The sequence below is a fragment of the Oncorhynchus mykiss genome, chromosome 17 (assembly GCF_013265735.2).
Source record: "Oncorhynchus mykiss isolate Arlee chromosome 17, USDA_OmykA_1.1, whole genome shotgun sequence".
NCBI classification, from domain to species: Eukaryota; Metazoa; Chordata; class Actinopteri; order Salmoniformes; family Salmonidae; genus Oncorhynchus; species Oncorhynchus mykiss.
The window spans coordinates 2,817,597-2,834,359 of record NC_048581.1 but is presented as its reverse complement, the minus strand read 5'-3'; the positions used below and the strand labels follow the sequence as shown (position 1 = coordinate 2,834,359).

The following is a 16,763-nucleotide window of genomic DNA, read 5'->3' as shown; positions in this document are numbered from 1 at the left end:
TGGGTAAGTTAGCTTGCTAGCCTAGCTGGTTCTGTATTAAACTCTGATTGCCATTAGCTAAATCATATAGATATTTACACATTGTTAATCAATTTCACTTACGCCACGGTACCGGTAGTCACTGCTAGACTGGTAGCTACCTTCAGCAGAGTAAACATGTTTGTTCATTCTATCTTTGACTGACGTTAGCTAACGTAAGCTAGCTACTGTTAGCCATCTATTCCACCCTCGTCTGGAAAACACTCCGTTACTAAAAATATAATTGTCTCTATAGCTACCTCACACTGTGTGTTGGTAGTGATGGGTTCTGACTTAGAAACTTGAAACATCCTTAATCATGTACATGGTCGTCCCTACTGCCACTGATCTGACAGACTCACTAAACACAAATGATTTGTTTGTAAATTATGTCTGAGTGTTGGAGTGTGCCCCTGGCTAGCCGCCTGGCTATCGTTAATTAAAATAAAGATGGGGCCATCTGGTTTGTTTAATATAAGGAATTTTAAAGGATTTATATTTTACATTTTAACAATTCCAGTTACTTTTGATTCTTAAGTATATTTAAAACCAAATACTTTTAGACTTTTACTCGAGTAGTATTTTACTGGGTGACTTTCACTTTTACTTGAGTCATTTTCTAGTACTTTTTCCACCACTGTCAAAATATTTGTGGCCCGTTGCCATGAGAACAGGGCAACCAGTGGAACACAAACAACATTGTAAATACCACGTATATTTATTTGTTTATTTATTTACATACTATTCGTACTACATCTATTTGCACATTGCTAAAACACTGGTAATATAACACTTGAAATGTATTTGAGATGTTTCCATTTGTTGTTTGGGTTGTTTTTTTATTTTTTATTTATTTTATTTCACCTTTATTTAACCAGGGGGGCTAGTTGAGAACAAGTTCTCATTTGCAACTGCGACCTGGCCAAGATAAAGCATAGCAGTGTGAACAGACAACACAGAGTTACACATGGAGTAAACAAGTCAATAATACAGTAGAAAAAAGGAGAGTCTATATACATTGTGTGCAAAGAGGCATATTGTCATCTCAATTTTGTTTCCATGGCAATAAAGTCCATTTGAAATTAATTCCCTTTATGTACGTTTCATATAATGTTATAATATTATGATTGAAATCAAATAAAAACAATCGTTAAAAAGTGATTCACTTTTTGCATCAAATTTTAAATAAACATTTTACTCAACTGCGTTACCCACTCCAGTCAGCAGATGGCGGTCTGGGAATTTATGGTTATGCTGTTGGTGTGACGTATAATGTAGTGGACGGAACGCTTCTTTCAACAGCAGCAACAGTTCGTCAGACAGCTCGGTAGCTTGCTAGACAAAATAGACGAACCAATATAGCTCTTTCGACGCTTTGGTGTATATTAGCCACTGTGTTTTAAACAGACTTCTGTCGTCTAGTTAGTTATCCGATTTAATTTCATATTTACGTTGTTATTGGTCAGCTAGCTGGCTGGCTAAGTTAGCTTTAGCCTAGCTAGCTAACTGTTAGCTAACATCACCGACCATGAGCTCCCTAAACTACTCTCCTCCTGTTGGAGAAGAGGAGGTCTGCTGGACGGAGAAAGAGGGTCGGTGGCTGAACATTGTCGTGAAAGAGGAGGAGGAAGAGGAGGATGTCACAGTAACAAAAGTAGAGGAAGTGGAGGATGTTACAGTAAAACAAGAAGTAGAGTGTGAGGATGTTACAGTGAAAGAAGAGGAAGACGCGTTCAGAGTGAAAGAGGAGGTAGATATTACAGTAAAAGAAGAGGAGGGAGAGATAACTGTCATATTGGAAGAAGAAGAAGAGGTTGGAGAACTGATTAACACCAGTAAGTAACGTCTTAATAACAGAAGCACACACTATGAATGCCTCATGCTCCTGGTACCTACTACAATACCCCGTTTGAAGGCACTTAAATCTTCACCCACCCTCTGAATAGGCACACATACACAATCCATGTCTCAGTTGTCTCGAGGCTTTAAAAAAACGTATTTTAACCTGTCTCTTCCTTTTCCTCTACACTGATTTTGAAGTGGATTTTAACAAGTGACATCAATGAGGGTCAGTCTGTCCTGGTAAGAGACGGTGTTTCCTGATGTTTTGTAAACTCCGTGTATATGAGGCGTTTATCAGTTATATTCTTCAAGAATCAGTTGCTATATATGGATCTTTCTATAACGTCGAGTGCCCGCGAGGATTTCCTGTGGTGGACATCTTGTTACGGCTGTTTAATAAGTCATTAATAATAATGTCCAATTTTGTCATGTCGTTATAATAAGATATAAAGTAGGGATGATATTTCAGAATCGGACAATATTATTAACTAAAAATGCCAACATCAGTATCGGCCCAACGTCTAGTTTATTAAAGCCGATGTGCAAAACCGATGTCAAAGCTGACGTGTAACGAAGGTTACATGACGTAATGACGCCACGTAAAATGTACACGGTCAACACAGCATTCCTAATCTAGCCCACCGTGTCTGCTGTGTGGATCTAGCGGTCATTTGAAAGAGTAAGAACATTTCAGCGAGACAACACAAAGGCGAAATACATTAACGCCAAGATAATGGAATTCATTGCCCTTGACAATCAACCGTTCTCCGTCGTGGAGGATGTTGGCTTTCGCCGACTGGTCGAGCACCGGTACACACAGATGTAAATTCCCTACCGGAGTTACACAGTATTAGCGTCACTGCTATTAGCTTCACAACATACTGTGGAACGCCGTTTGGGTCTTTGCGTGTCAAAAAAGATACGCGTCAAATAACACACTTCGACGTGTTAAATAAGCTTTTAATTTAACACGTCAAATAAGCTTATATTCCCTCGCCCTTTATTTCATGTTTAAAAATCGGTGTCCGAAAATACAGATTACCGATTTGTTATGAAAACTTGAAATCGGCCCTAATTAATTGGCCATTCTGATTCTGATTAATCGGTCAATCTCTACTCCAGTATCCCTGTACATTGTTAATATGGTACTGACCCTGTATATAGTCACCTTATCCCTATACATATCTACCTCCATCACTCCAGTATCCCTTTCCCCTTACCCCTATACATATCTACCTCCATCACTCCAGTATCCCTGTCCCCTTACCCCTCTACATATCTACCTCCATCACTCCAGTATCCCTGTCCCCTTACCCCTCTACATATCTACCTCCATCACTCCAGTATCCCTGTCCCCTTACCCCTCTACATATCTACCTCCATCACTCCAGTATCCCTGTCCCCTTCCCCCTATACATATCTACCTCCATCACTCCAGTATCTCTGTCACCTTCCCCCTATACATATCTACCTCCATCACTCCAGTATCCCTGTCTCCTTCCCCCTATACATATCTACCTCCATCACTCCAGTATCCCTGTCTCCTTCCCCCTATACATATCTACCTCCATCACTCCAGTATCCCTGTCCCCTTACCCCTCTACATATTTACCTCCATCACTCCAGTATCCCTGTCCCCTTACCCCTCTACATATCTACCTCCATCACTCCAGTATCCCTGTCCCCTTCCCCCTATACATATCTACCTCCATCACTCCAGTATCCCTGTCCCCTTACCCCTCTACATATCTACCTCCATCACTCCAGTATCCCTGTACATTGTTAATATGGTACTGACCCTGTATATAGTCAGTCTCCTTACCCCTATACATATCTACCTCCATCACTCCAGTATCCCTGTACATTGTTAATATGGTACTGACCCTGTATATAGTCAGTCTCCTTACCCCTATACATATCTACCTCCATCACTCCAGTATCCCTGTACATTGTTAATATGGTACTGACCCTGTATATAGTCAGTCTCCTTACCCCTATACATATCTACCTCCATCACTCCAGTATCCCTGTACATTGTTAATATGGTACTGACCCTGTATATAGTCAGTCTCCTTACCCCTATACATATCTACCTCCATCACTCCAGTATCCCTGTACATTGTTAATATGGTACTGACCCTGTATATAGTCAGTCTCCTTACCCCTATACATATCTACCTCCATCACTCCAGTATCCCTGTCCCCTTCCCCCTATACATATCTACCTCCATCACTCCAGTATCCCTGTCTCCTTACCCCTCTACATATCTACCTCCATCACTCCAGTATCCCTGTCTCCTTACCCCTCTACATATCTACCTCCATCACTCCAGTATCCCTGTACATTGTTAATATGGTACTGACCCTGTATATAGTCAGTCTCCTTACCCCTATACATATCTACCTCCATCACTCCAGTATCCCTGTACATTGTTAATATGGTACTGACCCTGTATATAGTCAGTCTCCTTACCCCTATACATATCTACCTCCATCACTCCAGTATCCCTGTACATTGTTAATATGGTACTGACCCTGTATATAGTCAGTCTCCTTACCCCTATACATATCTACCTCCATCACTCCAGTATCCCTGTCCCCTTCCCCCTATACATATCTACCTCCATCACTCCAGTATCCCTGTCTCCTTACCCCTCTACATATCTACCTCCATCACTCCAGTATCCCTGTCTCCTTACCCCTCTACATATCTACCTCCATCACTCCAGTATCCCTGTACATTGTTAATATGGTACTGACCCTGTATATAGTCAGTCTCCTTACCCCTATACATATCTACCTCCATCACTCCAGTATCCCTGTACATTGTTAATATGGTACTGACCCTGTATATAGTCAGTCTCCTTACCCCTATACATATCTACCTCCATCACTCCAGTATCCCTGTACATTGTTAATATGGTACTGACCCTGTATATAGTCAGTCTCCTTACCCCTCTACATATCTACCTCCATCACTCCAGTATCCCTGTACATTGTTAATATGGTACTGACCCTGTATATAGTCAGTCTCCTTACCCCTATACATATCTACCTCCATCACTCCAGTATCCCTGTACATTGTTAATATGGTACTGACCCTGTATATAGTCAGTCTCCTTACCCCTATACATATCTACCTCCATCACTCCAGTATCCCTGTACATTGTTAATATGGTACTGACCCTGTATATAGTCAGTCTCCTTACCCCTATACATATCTACCTCCATCACTCCAGTATCCCTGTACATTGTTAATATGGTACTGACCCTGTATATAGTCAGTCTCCTTACCCCTATACATATCTACCTCCATCACTCCAGTATCCCTGTACATTGTTAATATGGTACTGACCCTGTATATAGTCAGTCTCCTTACCCCTCTACATATCTACCTCCATCACTCCAGTATCCCTGTACATTGTTAATATGGTACTGACCCTGTATATAGTCAGTCTCCTTACCCCTCTACATATCTACCTCCATCACTCCAGTATCCCTGTACATTGTTAATATGGTACTGACCCTGTATATAGTCAGTCTCCTTACCCCTATACATATCTACCTCCATCACTCCAGTATCCCTGTACATTGTTAATATGGTACTGACCCTGTATATAGTCAGTCTCCTTACCCCTATACATATCTACCTCCATCACTCCAGTATCCCTGTACATTGTTAATATGGTACTGACCCTGTATATAGTCAGTCTCCTTACCCCTATACATATCTACCTCCATCACTCCAGTATCCCTGTACATTGTTAATATGGTACTGACCCTGTATATAGTCAGTCTCCTTACCCCTATACATATCTACCTCCATCACTCCAGTATCCCTGTACATTGTTAATATGGTACTGACCCTGTATATAGTCAGTCTCCTTCCCCCTCTACATATCTACCTCCATCACTCCAGTATCCCTGTACATTGTTAATATGGTACTGACCCTGTATATAGTCAGTCTCCTTACCCCTCTACATATCTACCTCCATCACTCCAGTATCCCTGTACATTGTTAATATGGTACTGACCCTGTATATAGTCAGTCTCCTTACCCCTATACATATCTACCTCCATCACTCCAGTATCCCTGTCCCCTTCCCCCTATACATATCTACCTCCATCACTCCAGTATCCCTGTCCCCTTCCCCCTATACATATCTACCTCCATCACTCCAGTATCCCTGTCTCCTTACCCCTCTACATATCTACCTCCATCACTCCAGTATCCCTGTCTCCTTACCCCTATACATATCTACCTCCATCACTCCAGTATCCCTGTACATTGTTAATATGGTACTGACCCTGTATATAGTCAGTCTCCTTACCCCTATACATATCTACCTCCATCACTCCAGTATCCCTGTACATTGTTAATATGGTACTGACCCTGTATATAGTCAGTCTCCTTACCCCTCTACATATCTACCTCCATCACTCCAGTATCCCTGTACATTGTTAATATGGTACTGACCCTGTATATAGTCAGTCTCCTTACCCCTATACATATCTACCTCCATCACTCCAGTATCCCTGTACATTGTTAATATGGTACTGACCCTGTATATAGTCAGTCTCCTTACCCCTATACATATCTACCTCCATCACTCCAGTATCCCTGTACATTGTTAATATGGTACTGACCCTGTATATAGTCAGTCTCCTTACCCCTATACATATCTACCTCCATCACTCCAGTATCCCTGTACATTGTTAATATGGTACTGACCCTGTATATAGTCAGTCTCCTTACCCCTATACATATCTACCTCCATCACTCCAGTATCCCTGTACATTGTTAATATGGTACTGACCCTGTATATAGTCAGTCTCCTTACCCCTCTACATATCTACCTCCATCACTCCAGTATCCCTGTACATTGTTAATATGGTACTGACCCTGTATATAGTCAGTCTCCTTACCCCTCTACATATCTACCTCCATCACTCCAGTATCCCTGTACATTGTTAATATGGTACTGACCCTGTATATAGTCAGTCTCCTTACCCCTATACATATCTACCTCCATCACTCCAGTATCCCTGTACATTGTTAATATGGTACTGACCCTGTATATAGTCAGTCTCCTTACCCCTATACATATCTACCTCCATCACTCCAGTATCCCTGTACATTGTTAATATGGTACTGACCCTGTATATAGTCAGTCTCCTTACCCCTCTACATATCTACCTCCATCACTCCAGTATCCCTGTACATTGTTAATATGGTACTGACCCTGTATATAGTCAGTCTCCTTACCCCTATACATATCTACCTCCATCACTCCAGTATCCCTGTACATTGTTAATATGGTACTGACCCTGTATATAGTCAGTCTCCTTCCCCCTATACATATCTACCTCCATCACTCCAGTATCCCTGTACATTGTTAATATGGTACTGACCCTGTATATAGTCAGTCTCCTTACCCCTCTACATATCTACCTCCATCACTCCAGTATCCCTGTACATTGTTAATATGGTACTGACCCTGTATATAGTCAGTCTCCTTACCCCTATACATATCTACCTCCATCACTCCAGTATCCCTGTACATTGTTAATATGGTACTGACCCTGTATATAGTCAGTCTCCTTCCCCCTATACATATCTACCTCCATCACTCCAGTATCCCTGTACATTGTTAATATGGTACTGACCCTGTATATAGTCAGTCTCCTTACCCCTATACATATCTACCTCCATCACTCCAGTATCCCTGTACATTGTTAATATGGTACTGACCCTGTATATAGTCAGTCTCCTTCCCCCTATACATATCTACCTCCATCACTCCAGTATCCCTGTACATTGTTAATATGGTACTGACCCTGTATATAGTCAGTCCCCTTCCCCCTATACATATCTACCTCCATCACTCCAGTATCCCTGTACATTGTTAATATGGTACTGACCCTGTATATAGTCAGTCTCCTTACCCCTATACATATCTACCTCCATCACTCCAGTATCCCTGTACATTGTTAATATGGTACTGACCCTGTATATAGTCAGTCTCCTTCCCCCTATACATATCTACCTCCATCACTCCAGTATCCCTGTACATTGTTAATATGGTACTGACCCTGTATATAGTCAGTCTCCTTACCCCTCTACATATCTACCTCCATCACTCCAGTATCCCTGTACATTGTTAATATGGTACTGACCCTGTATATAGTCAGTCTCCTTCCCCCTATACATATCTACCTCCATCACTCCAGTATCCCTGTACATTGTTAATATGGTACTGACCCTGTATATAGTCAGTCTCCTTACCCCTATACATATCTACCTCCATCACTCCAGTATCCCTGTACATTGTTAATATGGTACTGACCCTGTATATAGTCAGTCTCCTTACCCCTATACATATCTACCTCCATCACTCCAGTATCCCTGTACATTGTTAATATGGTACTGACCCTGTATATAGTCAGTCTCCTTCCCCCTATACATATCTACCTCCATCACTCCAGTATCCCTGTACATTGTTAATATGGTACTGACCCTGTATATAGTCAGTCTCCTTACCCCTATACATATCTACCTCCATCACTCCAGTATCCCTGTACATTGTTAATATGGTACTGACCCTGTATATAGTCAGTCCCCTTACCCCTATACATATCTACCTCCATCACTCCAGTATCCCTGTACATTGTTAATATGGTACTGACCCTGTATATAGTCAGTCTCCTTACCCCTATACATATCTACCTCCATCACTCCAGTATCCCTGTACATTGTTAATATGGTACTGACCCTGTATATAGTCAGTCTCCTTACCCCTATACATATCTACCTCCATCACTCCAGTATCCCTGTACATTGTTAATATGGTACTGACCCTGTATATAGTCAGTCTCCTTACCCCTATACATATCTACCTCCATCACTCCAGTATCCCTGTACATTGTTAATATGGTACTGACCCTGTATATAGTCAGTCTCCTTCCCCCTATACATATCTACCTCCATCACTCCAGTATCCCTGTACATTGTTAATATGGTACTGACCCTGTATATAGTCAGTCTCCTTCCCCCTATACATATCTACCTCCATCACTCCAGTATCCCTGTACATTGTTAATATGGTACTGACCCTGTATATAGTCAGTCTCCTTACCCCTATACATATCTACCTCCATCACTCCAGTATCCCTGTACATTGTTAATATGGTACTGACCCTGTATATAGTCAGTCTCCTTCCCCCTATACATATCTACCTCCATCACTCCAGTATCCCTGTACATTGTTAATATGGTACTGACCCTGTATATAGTCAGTCTCCTTACCCCTATACATATCTACCTCCATCACTCCAGTATCCCTGTACATTGTTAATATGGTACTGACCCTGTATATAGTCAGTCTCCTTACCCCTATACATATCTACCTCCATCACTCCAGTATCCCTGTACATTGTTAATATGGTACTGACCCTGTATATAGTCAGTCTCCTTACCCCTATACATATCTACCTCCATCACTCCAGTATCCCTGTACATTGTTAATATGGTACTGACCCTGTATATAGTCAGTCTCCTTACCCCTATACATATCTACCTCCATCACTCCAGTATCCCTGTACATTGTTAATATGGTACTGACCCTGTATATAGTCAGTCTCCTTACCCCTCTACATATCTACCTCCATCACTCCAGTATCCCTGTACATTGTTAATATGGTACTGACCCTGTATATAGTCAGTCTCCTTACCCCTATACATATCTACCTCCATCACTCCAGTATCCCTGTACATTGTTAATATGGTACTGACCCTGTATATAGTCAGTCTCCTTACCCCTATACATATCTACCTCCATCACTCCAGTATCCCTGTACATTGTTAATATGGTACTGACCCTGTATATAGTCAGTCTCCTTACCCCTATACATATCTACCTCCATCACTCCAGTATCCCTGTACATTGTTAATATGGTACTGACCCTGTATATAGTCAGTCTCCTTACCCCTATACATATCTACCTCCATCACTCCAGTATCCCTGTCACCTTCCCCCTATACATATCTACCTCCATCACTCCAGTATCCCTGTACATTGTTAATATGGTACTGACCCTGTATATAGTCAGTCTCCTTACCCCTCTACATATCTACCTCCATCACTCCAGTATCCCTGTACATTGTTAATATGGTACTGACCCTGTATATAGTCAGTCTCCTTCCCCCTATACATATCTACCTCCATCACTCCAGTATCCCTGTACATTGTTAATATGGTACTGACCCTGTATATAGTCAGTCTCCTTCCCCCTATACATATCTACCTCCATCACTCCAGTATCCCTGTACATTGTTAATATGGTACTGACCCTGTATATAGTCAGTCTCCTTACCCCTATACATATCTACCTCCATCACTCCAGTATCCCTGTCCCCTTCCTGTATATAGTATGATTAGTATGTTTTTGTTCTACTTTGTTATTGATTACATTATTGATTATTACATTGTTATTGATTATTGTTATTGATTATTGTTATTGATTACATGATTGATTATTGTTATTGATTATTACATTGTTATTGATTATTGTTATTGATTATTGTTATTGATTACATGATTGATTATTGTTATTGATTATTGCATTGTTATTGATTATTGTTATTGATTATTGTTATTGATTACATGATTGATTATTACATTGTTATTGATTATTGTATTGTTATTGATTATTGTATTGTTATTGATTATTGTTATTGATTATTGTTATTGATTATTGCATTGTTATTGATTATTGTTATTGATTATTGTATTGTTATTGATTATTGTTATTGATTATTGTTATTGATTATTGTTATTGATTATTGTTATTGATTATTGTATTGTTATTGATTATTGTTATTGATTATTGTTATTGATTATTGTTATTGATTATTGTTATTGATTACATTATTGATTATTGCATTGTTATTGATTATTGTTATTGATTATTGCATTGTTATTGATTATTGTTATTGATTATTGCATTGTTATTGATTATTGCATTGTTATTGATTATTGTTATTGATTATTGCATTGTTATTGATTATTGTTATTGATTATTACATTGTTATTGATTATTGCATTGTTATTGATTATTGTTATTGATTATTGAATATCACATTGTTGATTATTGTTATTGATTATTGTTATTGATTATTACATTGTTATTGATTATTGTTATTGATTATTACATTGTTATTGATTATTGTTATTGTTATTGAATATCACATTGTTGATTATTGTTATTGATTATTGTTATTGATTATTACATTGTTATTGATTATTGCATTGTTATTGATTATTGTTATTGTTATTGAATATCACATTGTTGATTATTGTTATTGATTATTACATTGTTGTTTATTATTACATTGTTATTGAATATGCATTGATTTGCAACGATGACATAAACATTATATTAAGCAGGACATTCAAATAAGCCTTACAATTGGGACGGCAGGTAGCCTCGTGTTTAGAGTGTTGGTCCAGTGACCGAAAGGTTGCTAGATCGAAATCCCCAAGCTGACAATGTAAAAAATCTGTCGTTCTGCCCCTGAACAAGGCAGTTAACTCACTGTTCCCCGGTAGGCCGTCGTTGTAAATAAGAATTTGTTCTTAACTGACTTGCCTAGTAAAATAAAGGTTAAATAAATAAATAAAATATTATCCAACAGTAGTGTGAAATGCACTCATATTCAACCTGTAAATGAGGCTATTTTTGCTGTCAGCCTATGAGAACTCCCCTGAGTTTCCCCCACGGTGGTGAATTAGTGAATAGACACAGAACTTAATGTGAGTTTCCTTCAGTAGCTCTCCTGATCTTGCACTGTAATATTCAGAATACATTGTGAATTAGTAGATAATGCACTGTGAATTAGTAGATAATGCACTGCCAATTAGTAGATAATGCACTTTGAATTAGTAGATAATGCACTGTGAATTAGTAGATAATGCACTGTGAATTAGTAGATAATGCACTGTGAATTAGTAGATAATGCACTGTGAATTAGTAGATAATGCACTGTGAATTAGTAGATAATGCACTGTGAATTAGTAGATAATGCACTGTGAATTAGTAGATAATGCACTGTGAATTAATATATAATGCACTGCAAATTAGTAGATAATGCACTGTGAATTAGTAGATAATGCACTGTGAATTAATAGATAATGCACTGTGAATTAATAGATCATGCACTGTGAATTGATAGATAATGCACTGTGAATTAGTAGATAATGCACTGTGAATTAGTAGATCATGCACTGTGAATTAATAGATCATGCACTGTGAATTAATAGATAATGCACTGTGAATTAATAGATAATGCACTGTGAATTAATAGATCATGCACTGTGAATTGATAGATCATGCACTGTGAATTAATAGATCATGCACTGTGAATTAGCAGATAATGCGCTGTGAATTAATAGATCATGCACTGTGAATTAATAGATCATGCACTGTGAATTAGCAGATAATGCACTGTGAATTAGCAGATAATGCGCTGTGAACGAATATATAATGCACTGCGAATTCATAGATAATGCACTGCGAATTAGTAGATAATGCACTGCGAATTAGTAGATAATGCACTGCGAATTAGTAGATAATGCACCGCGAATTGGTAGATAATGCACTGCGAATTAGTAGATAATGCACTGCGAATTGGTAGATAATGCACTGCGAATTAGATCATGCTCCGCAAATTTGCAGATAATGCACCGCGAATTGGTAGATAATGCACTGCGAATTAGTAGATAATGCACTGCGAATTAGTAGATAATGCACCGCGAATTGGTAGATAATGCACTGCGAATTAGTAGATAATGCACTGCGAATTGGTAGATAATGCACTGCGAATTAGATCATGCTCCGCAAATTTGCAGATAATGCACCGCGAATTGGTAGATAATGCACTGCAAATTAGTAGATAATGCACTGCGAATTAGTAGATAATGCACTGTGAATTGGTAGATAATGCACTGCGAATTAGTAGATAATGCACTGTGAATTGGTAGATAATGCACTGCGAATTAGTAGATAATGCACTGTGAGAAATGCAGATATAAACTCATCAAAAAAACAAGCGTCCTCACTGTCAACTGCGTTTATTTTCAGAAAACAACAAAATAAATAAATAAATGAATATTTTTATGAACATAACAACATTCAACAACTGAGACATAAACTGAACAAGTTCCACAGACATGTAACTAACAGAAATGGAATAATGTGTCCCTGAACAAAGGGGGGGGGGGGGGGGGGGGGGGGGGGGTCACAATCAAAAGTAGCAGTCAGTATCTGGTGTGGCCACCAGCTGCTTTAAGTACTGCAGTGCATCTCCTCGTGGCCTGCACCAGATTTGCCAGTTCTTGCTGTGAGATGTTACCCCACTCTTCCAAGACACCTGCAAGTTCCCGGACATTTCTGGGGGGAATTGCCCTAGCCCTCACCCTCCTATCCAACAGGTCCCAGGCGTGCTCAATGGGATTGCGATCCGGGCTCTTCGCTGGCCACGGCAGAACACTAACATTCCTGTCTTGCAGGAATTCACGCACAGAACGAGCAGTATGGCTGGCGGCATTGTCATGCTGGAGGGTCATGTCAGGATGAGCCTGCAGGAAGGGTTCCACATGAGGGAGGAGGATGTCTTCCCTGTAACGCACAGCGTTGAGATTGCCTGCAATGACAACAAGCTCAGTCCAATAATGCTGTGACACACCGCCCGAGACCATGACGGACCCTCTACCTCCAAATTGATCTTGCTCCAGAGTACAGGCCTCGGTGTAACGCTCATTCCTTCGACAATAAACGCGACTCGTCACTGGCAAAAAGTGGGTGGGTTTGTGCCCATAGGCGACGTCGTTGCCGGTGATGTCTGGTGAGGACCTGTCTTACAACAGGCCTACAAGACCTCAGTCCAGCCTCTCTCAGACGGACAGTCTGAGCACTGATGGAGGGATTGTGCGTTCCTGGTATAACTCGGGCAGTTGTTGTTGCCATCCTGTACCTGTCCCTCAGGTGTGATGTTCGGATGTACCGATCCTGTGCAGGTGTTGTTACACGTGGTCTGCCACTGCGAGGACGATCAGCTGCCCGTCCTGTCTCCCTGTAGCGCTGTCTTAGGCGTCTCACAGTACGGACATTGCAATTTATTGCCCTGGCCACATCTGCAGTCCTCATGCCCCCTTGCAGCATGCCTAAGGCACAATCATGCAGATGAGCAGGGACCCTGGGCATATTTCTTTTGGTGTTTTTTAGAGTCAGTTGAAAGGCCTCTTTAGTGTCCTAAGTTTTCATAACTGTGACCTTACTTGCCTGCTGTCTGTAAGCTGAAGCTGTTAGTGTCTTAATTAATGACCGTTCCACAGGTGCATGTTCATTAATTGTTTATGGTTCATTGAACAAGCATGGGAAACGGTGTTTAAAACCTTTACAATGAAGATCTGTGAAGTTATTTGGATTTTTACTTATTATCTTTAAAAAAAAGGACATTTATTTTTTTGCTGCGTTTACTACATCCGTAACTAGCGGTTTCCTCATTAGCAGGGAGGAGTTTCTACATCCGAATTGTACATCGTGCCGCAATTTTAGCTTAACACAGAAAGGAGCCTACATTGGTGACCAAAAGTAATCTGGTACACTGCTTAGGATTTCAACAACTTTAATAACTTATTTCTCAATTTCTAGTTACCACTAACTACAATCATCAACTTTACTACTAAGTGGTATTTTTTTTCTAACAAAATATATTATAGCTCGACTCATATTAAGACAATTGTCAAATAAGTTTGTAAAAGCATTTAAACATTATTTTCAGACGTCAGTTGTTGTACAACTTCTTGCTCTGGGCATAAACTTTTACCTCAAATAAACAGTGGATTTCTGCTGTTGTGGGCCTTTAACCATCTGTCTGACTTTGTTGTTCACACAGGAGAGAGACAAGACTATCGTGGATCCTCTGGGGAGCCTCAACAACATCATGATCCTGACGAGGCAGAGAAGAGTCTCTCCACATCAGAACTCCTCAATAAACCCCAGCAGAGACCCACAGGGAAGAAATATCACCACTGCCCAGACTGTGGGAAGAGTTACTCAAGATCAGATTCACTAAAAGTACACCTGAGAATTCATACAGGAGAGAAACCTCACTGCTGCTCTGACTGTGGGAAGAGATTTACCTCTTCAGCAGACCTTAAAAGACATGAGAGAATCCATACAGGAGAAAAACCTTATAGCTGTAATCAATGTGGGAAGAGTTTCACAACATCTAGCCAGCTGACTATACACCAGAGAACACACACAGGAGAGAAGCCTTACCACTGTTCTGACTGTGGAAAGCGTTTTCTTAAGTCAGGACATTTAAAATCACACCAGAGAACACACACAGTAGAGAAACCTTATAGCTGTGATCAATGTGGGAAGAGTTTTACTCACTCAAGCTGCCTGATAGTACACCAGAGAACACACACAGGAGAGAAACCTTATAGCTGTGATCAGTGTGAGAAGAGTTTTGTTACTTCTAGCCGTCTGACTATACACCGGAGAACACACACAGGAGAGAAACCTTATGGCTGTGATCAATGTGGGAAGAGTTTTGTTACATCTAGCAGTTTGATTATACACCAGCGGACACACAGGAGAGAAATCAATGTGGCAAGAGATACTCTGGTAAAAAATCTCTGATTAACTATCAGAAAATACAGCCTCCCGAGTGGCGCAGTGGTCTAAGGCATCGTAGTGCTAGCTGTGCCACTAGAGATCCTGGTTCGAGGCTCTGGGCTGGTGGAATAGATTCCCAGTGTGGAAAGAGGGTTCAGTCAGTTAGGGAACCTAATTGTGGAAAGACATTTTCTAGGACACAGGACCTAAAATAAGACAATATAGATGCTGTGTTCTGACAAGTTTTTGGCTGAGAATGTTGTTGATGCCTGAAAACACATGAGAGGGAACACACAGTAGAAAAACCTGTCCAATGTTCCACTATGATAATGTTGTTGATGTGAAATCATGTTTGAATGAAAATCTTACTAAAACAAAAATATTTCTAGTTGAGTTTTTTCCTCTCGAGACATGCTCATGTCTGAAATCAGATTAACATTTAAAAAATGTGTATTTTATTTTGATTATGGATTTGATTGAATACAAGTATGAACCCTTTAGATGTTAATGATATGATTTGGAAAGTTGTAGATTTTATTAAATAGATTTAATAAAATTTGTATTTCTTGATACACCCCCAGAGGGCCACGTCGTGACAGTACTAGTCACGATATACACCCCCAGAGGGCCACATCGTGACAGTACTAGTCACGATATACACCCCCAGAGGGCCACGTCGTGACAGTACTAGTCACGATATACACCCCCAGAGGGCCACGTCGTGACAGTACTAGTCACGATATACACCCCCAGAGGGCCACGTCGTGACAGTACTAGTCACGATATACACCCCCAGAGGGCCACGTCGTGACAGTACTAGTCACGATATACACCCCCAGAGGGCCACGTCGTGACAGTACTAGTCACGATATACACCCCCAGAGGGCCACGTCGTGACAGTACTAGTCACGATATACACCCCCAGAGGGCCACGTCGTGACAGTACTAGTCACGATATACACCCCCAGAGGGCCACGTCGTGACAGTACTAGTCACGATATACACCCCCAGAGGGCCACGTCGTGACAGTACTAGTCACGATATACACCCCCAGAGGGCCACGTCGTGACAGTACTAGTCACGATATACACCCCCAGAGGGCCACGTCGTGACAGTACTAGTCACGATATACACCCCCAGAGGGCCACGTCGTGACAGTACTAGTCACGATATACACCCCCAGAGGGCCACGTCGTGACAGTACTAGTCACGATATACA

General features: G+C 40.6%; 1 protein-coding gene across 1 annotated transcript; it reads left to right on the top strand.

Annotated features, from left to right (window-relative positions):
* Positions 1-567: 567 nt before the first annotated feature.
* Positions 568-15,924, top strand: LOC110513170 (gastrula zinc finger protein XlCGF17.1-like). The gene is made up of 2 exons (XM_036948618.1): positions 568-1,853; positions 14,817-15,924. The coding sequence occupies exons 1-2, from the start codon at positions 1,547-1,549 to the stop codon at positions 15,566-15,568; spliced, it is 1,059 nt and encodes a 352-aa protein (XP_036804513.1). The 5' UTR covers positions 568-1,546; the 3' UTR covers positions 15,569-15,924.
* Positions 15,925-16,763: the final 839 nt, after the last annotated feature.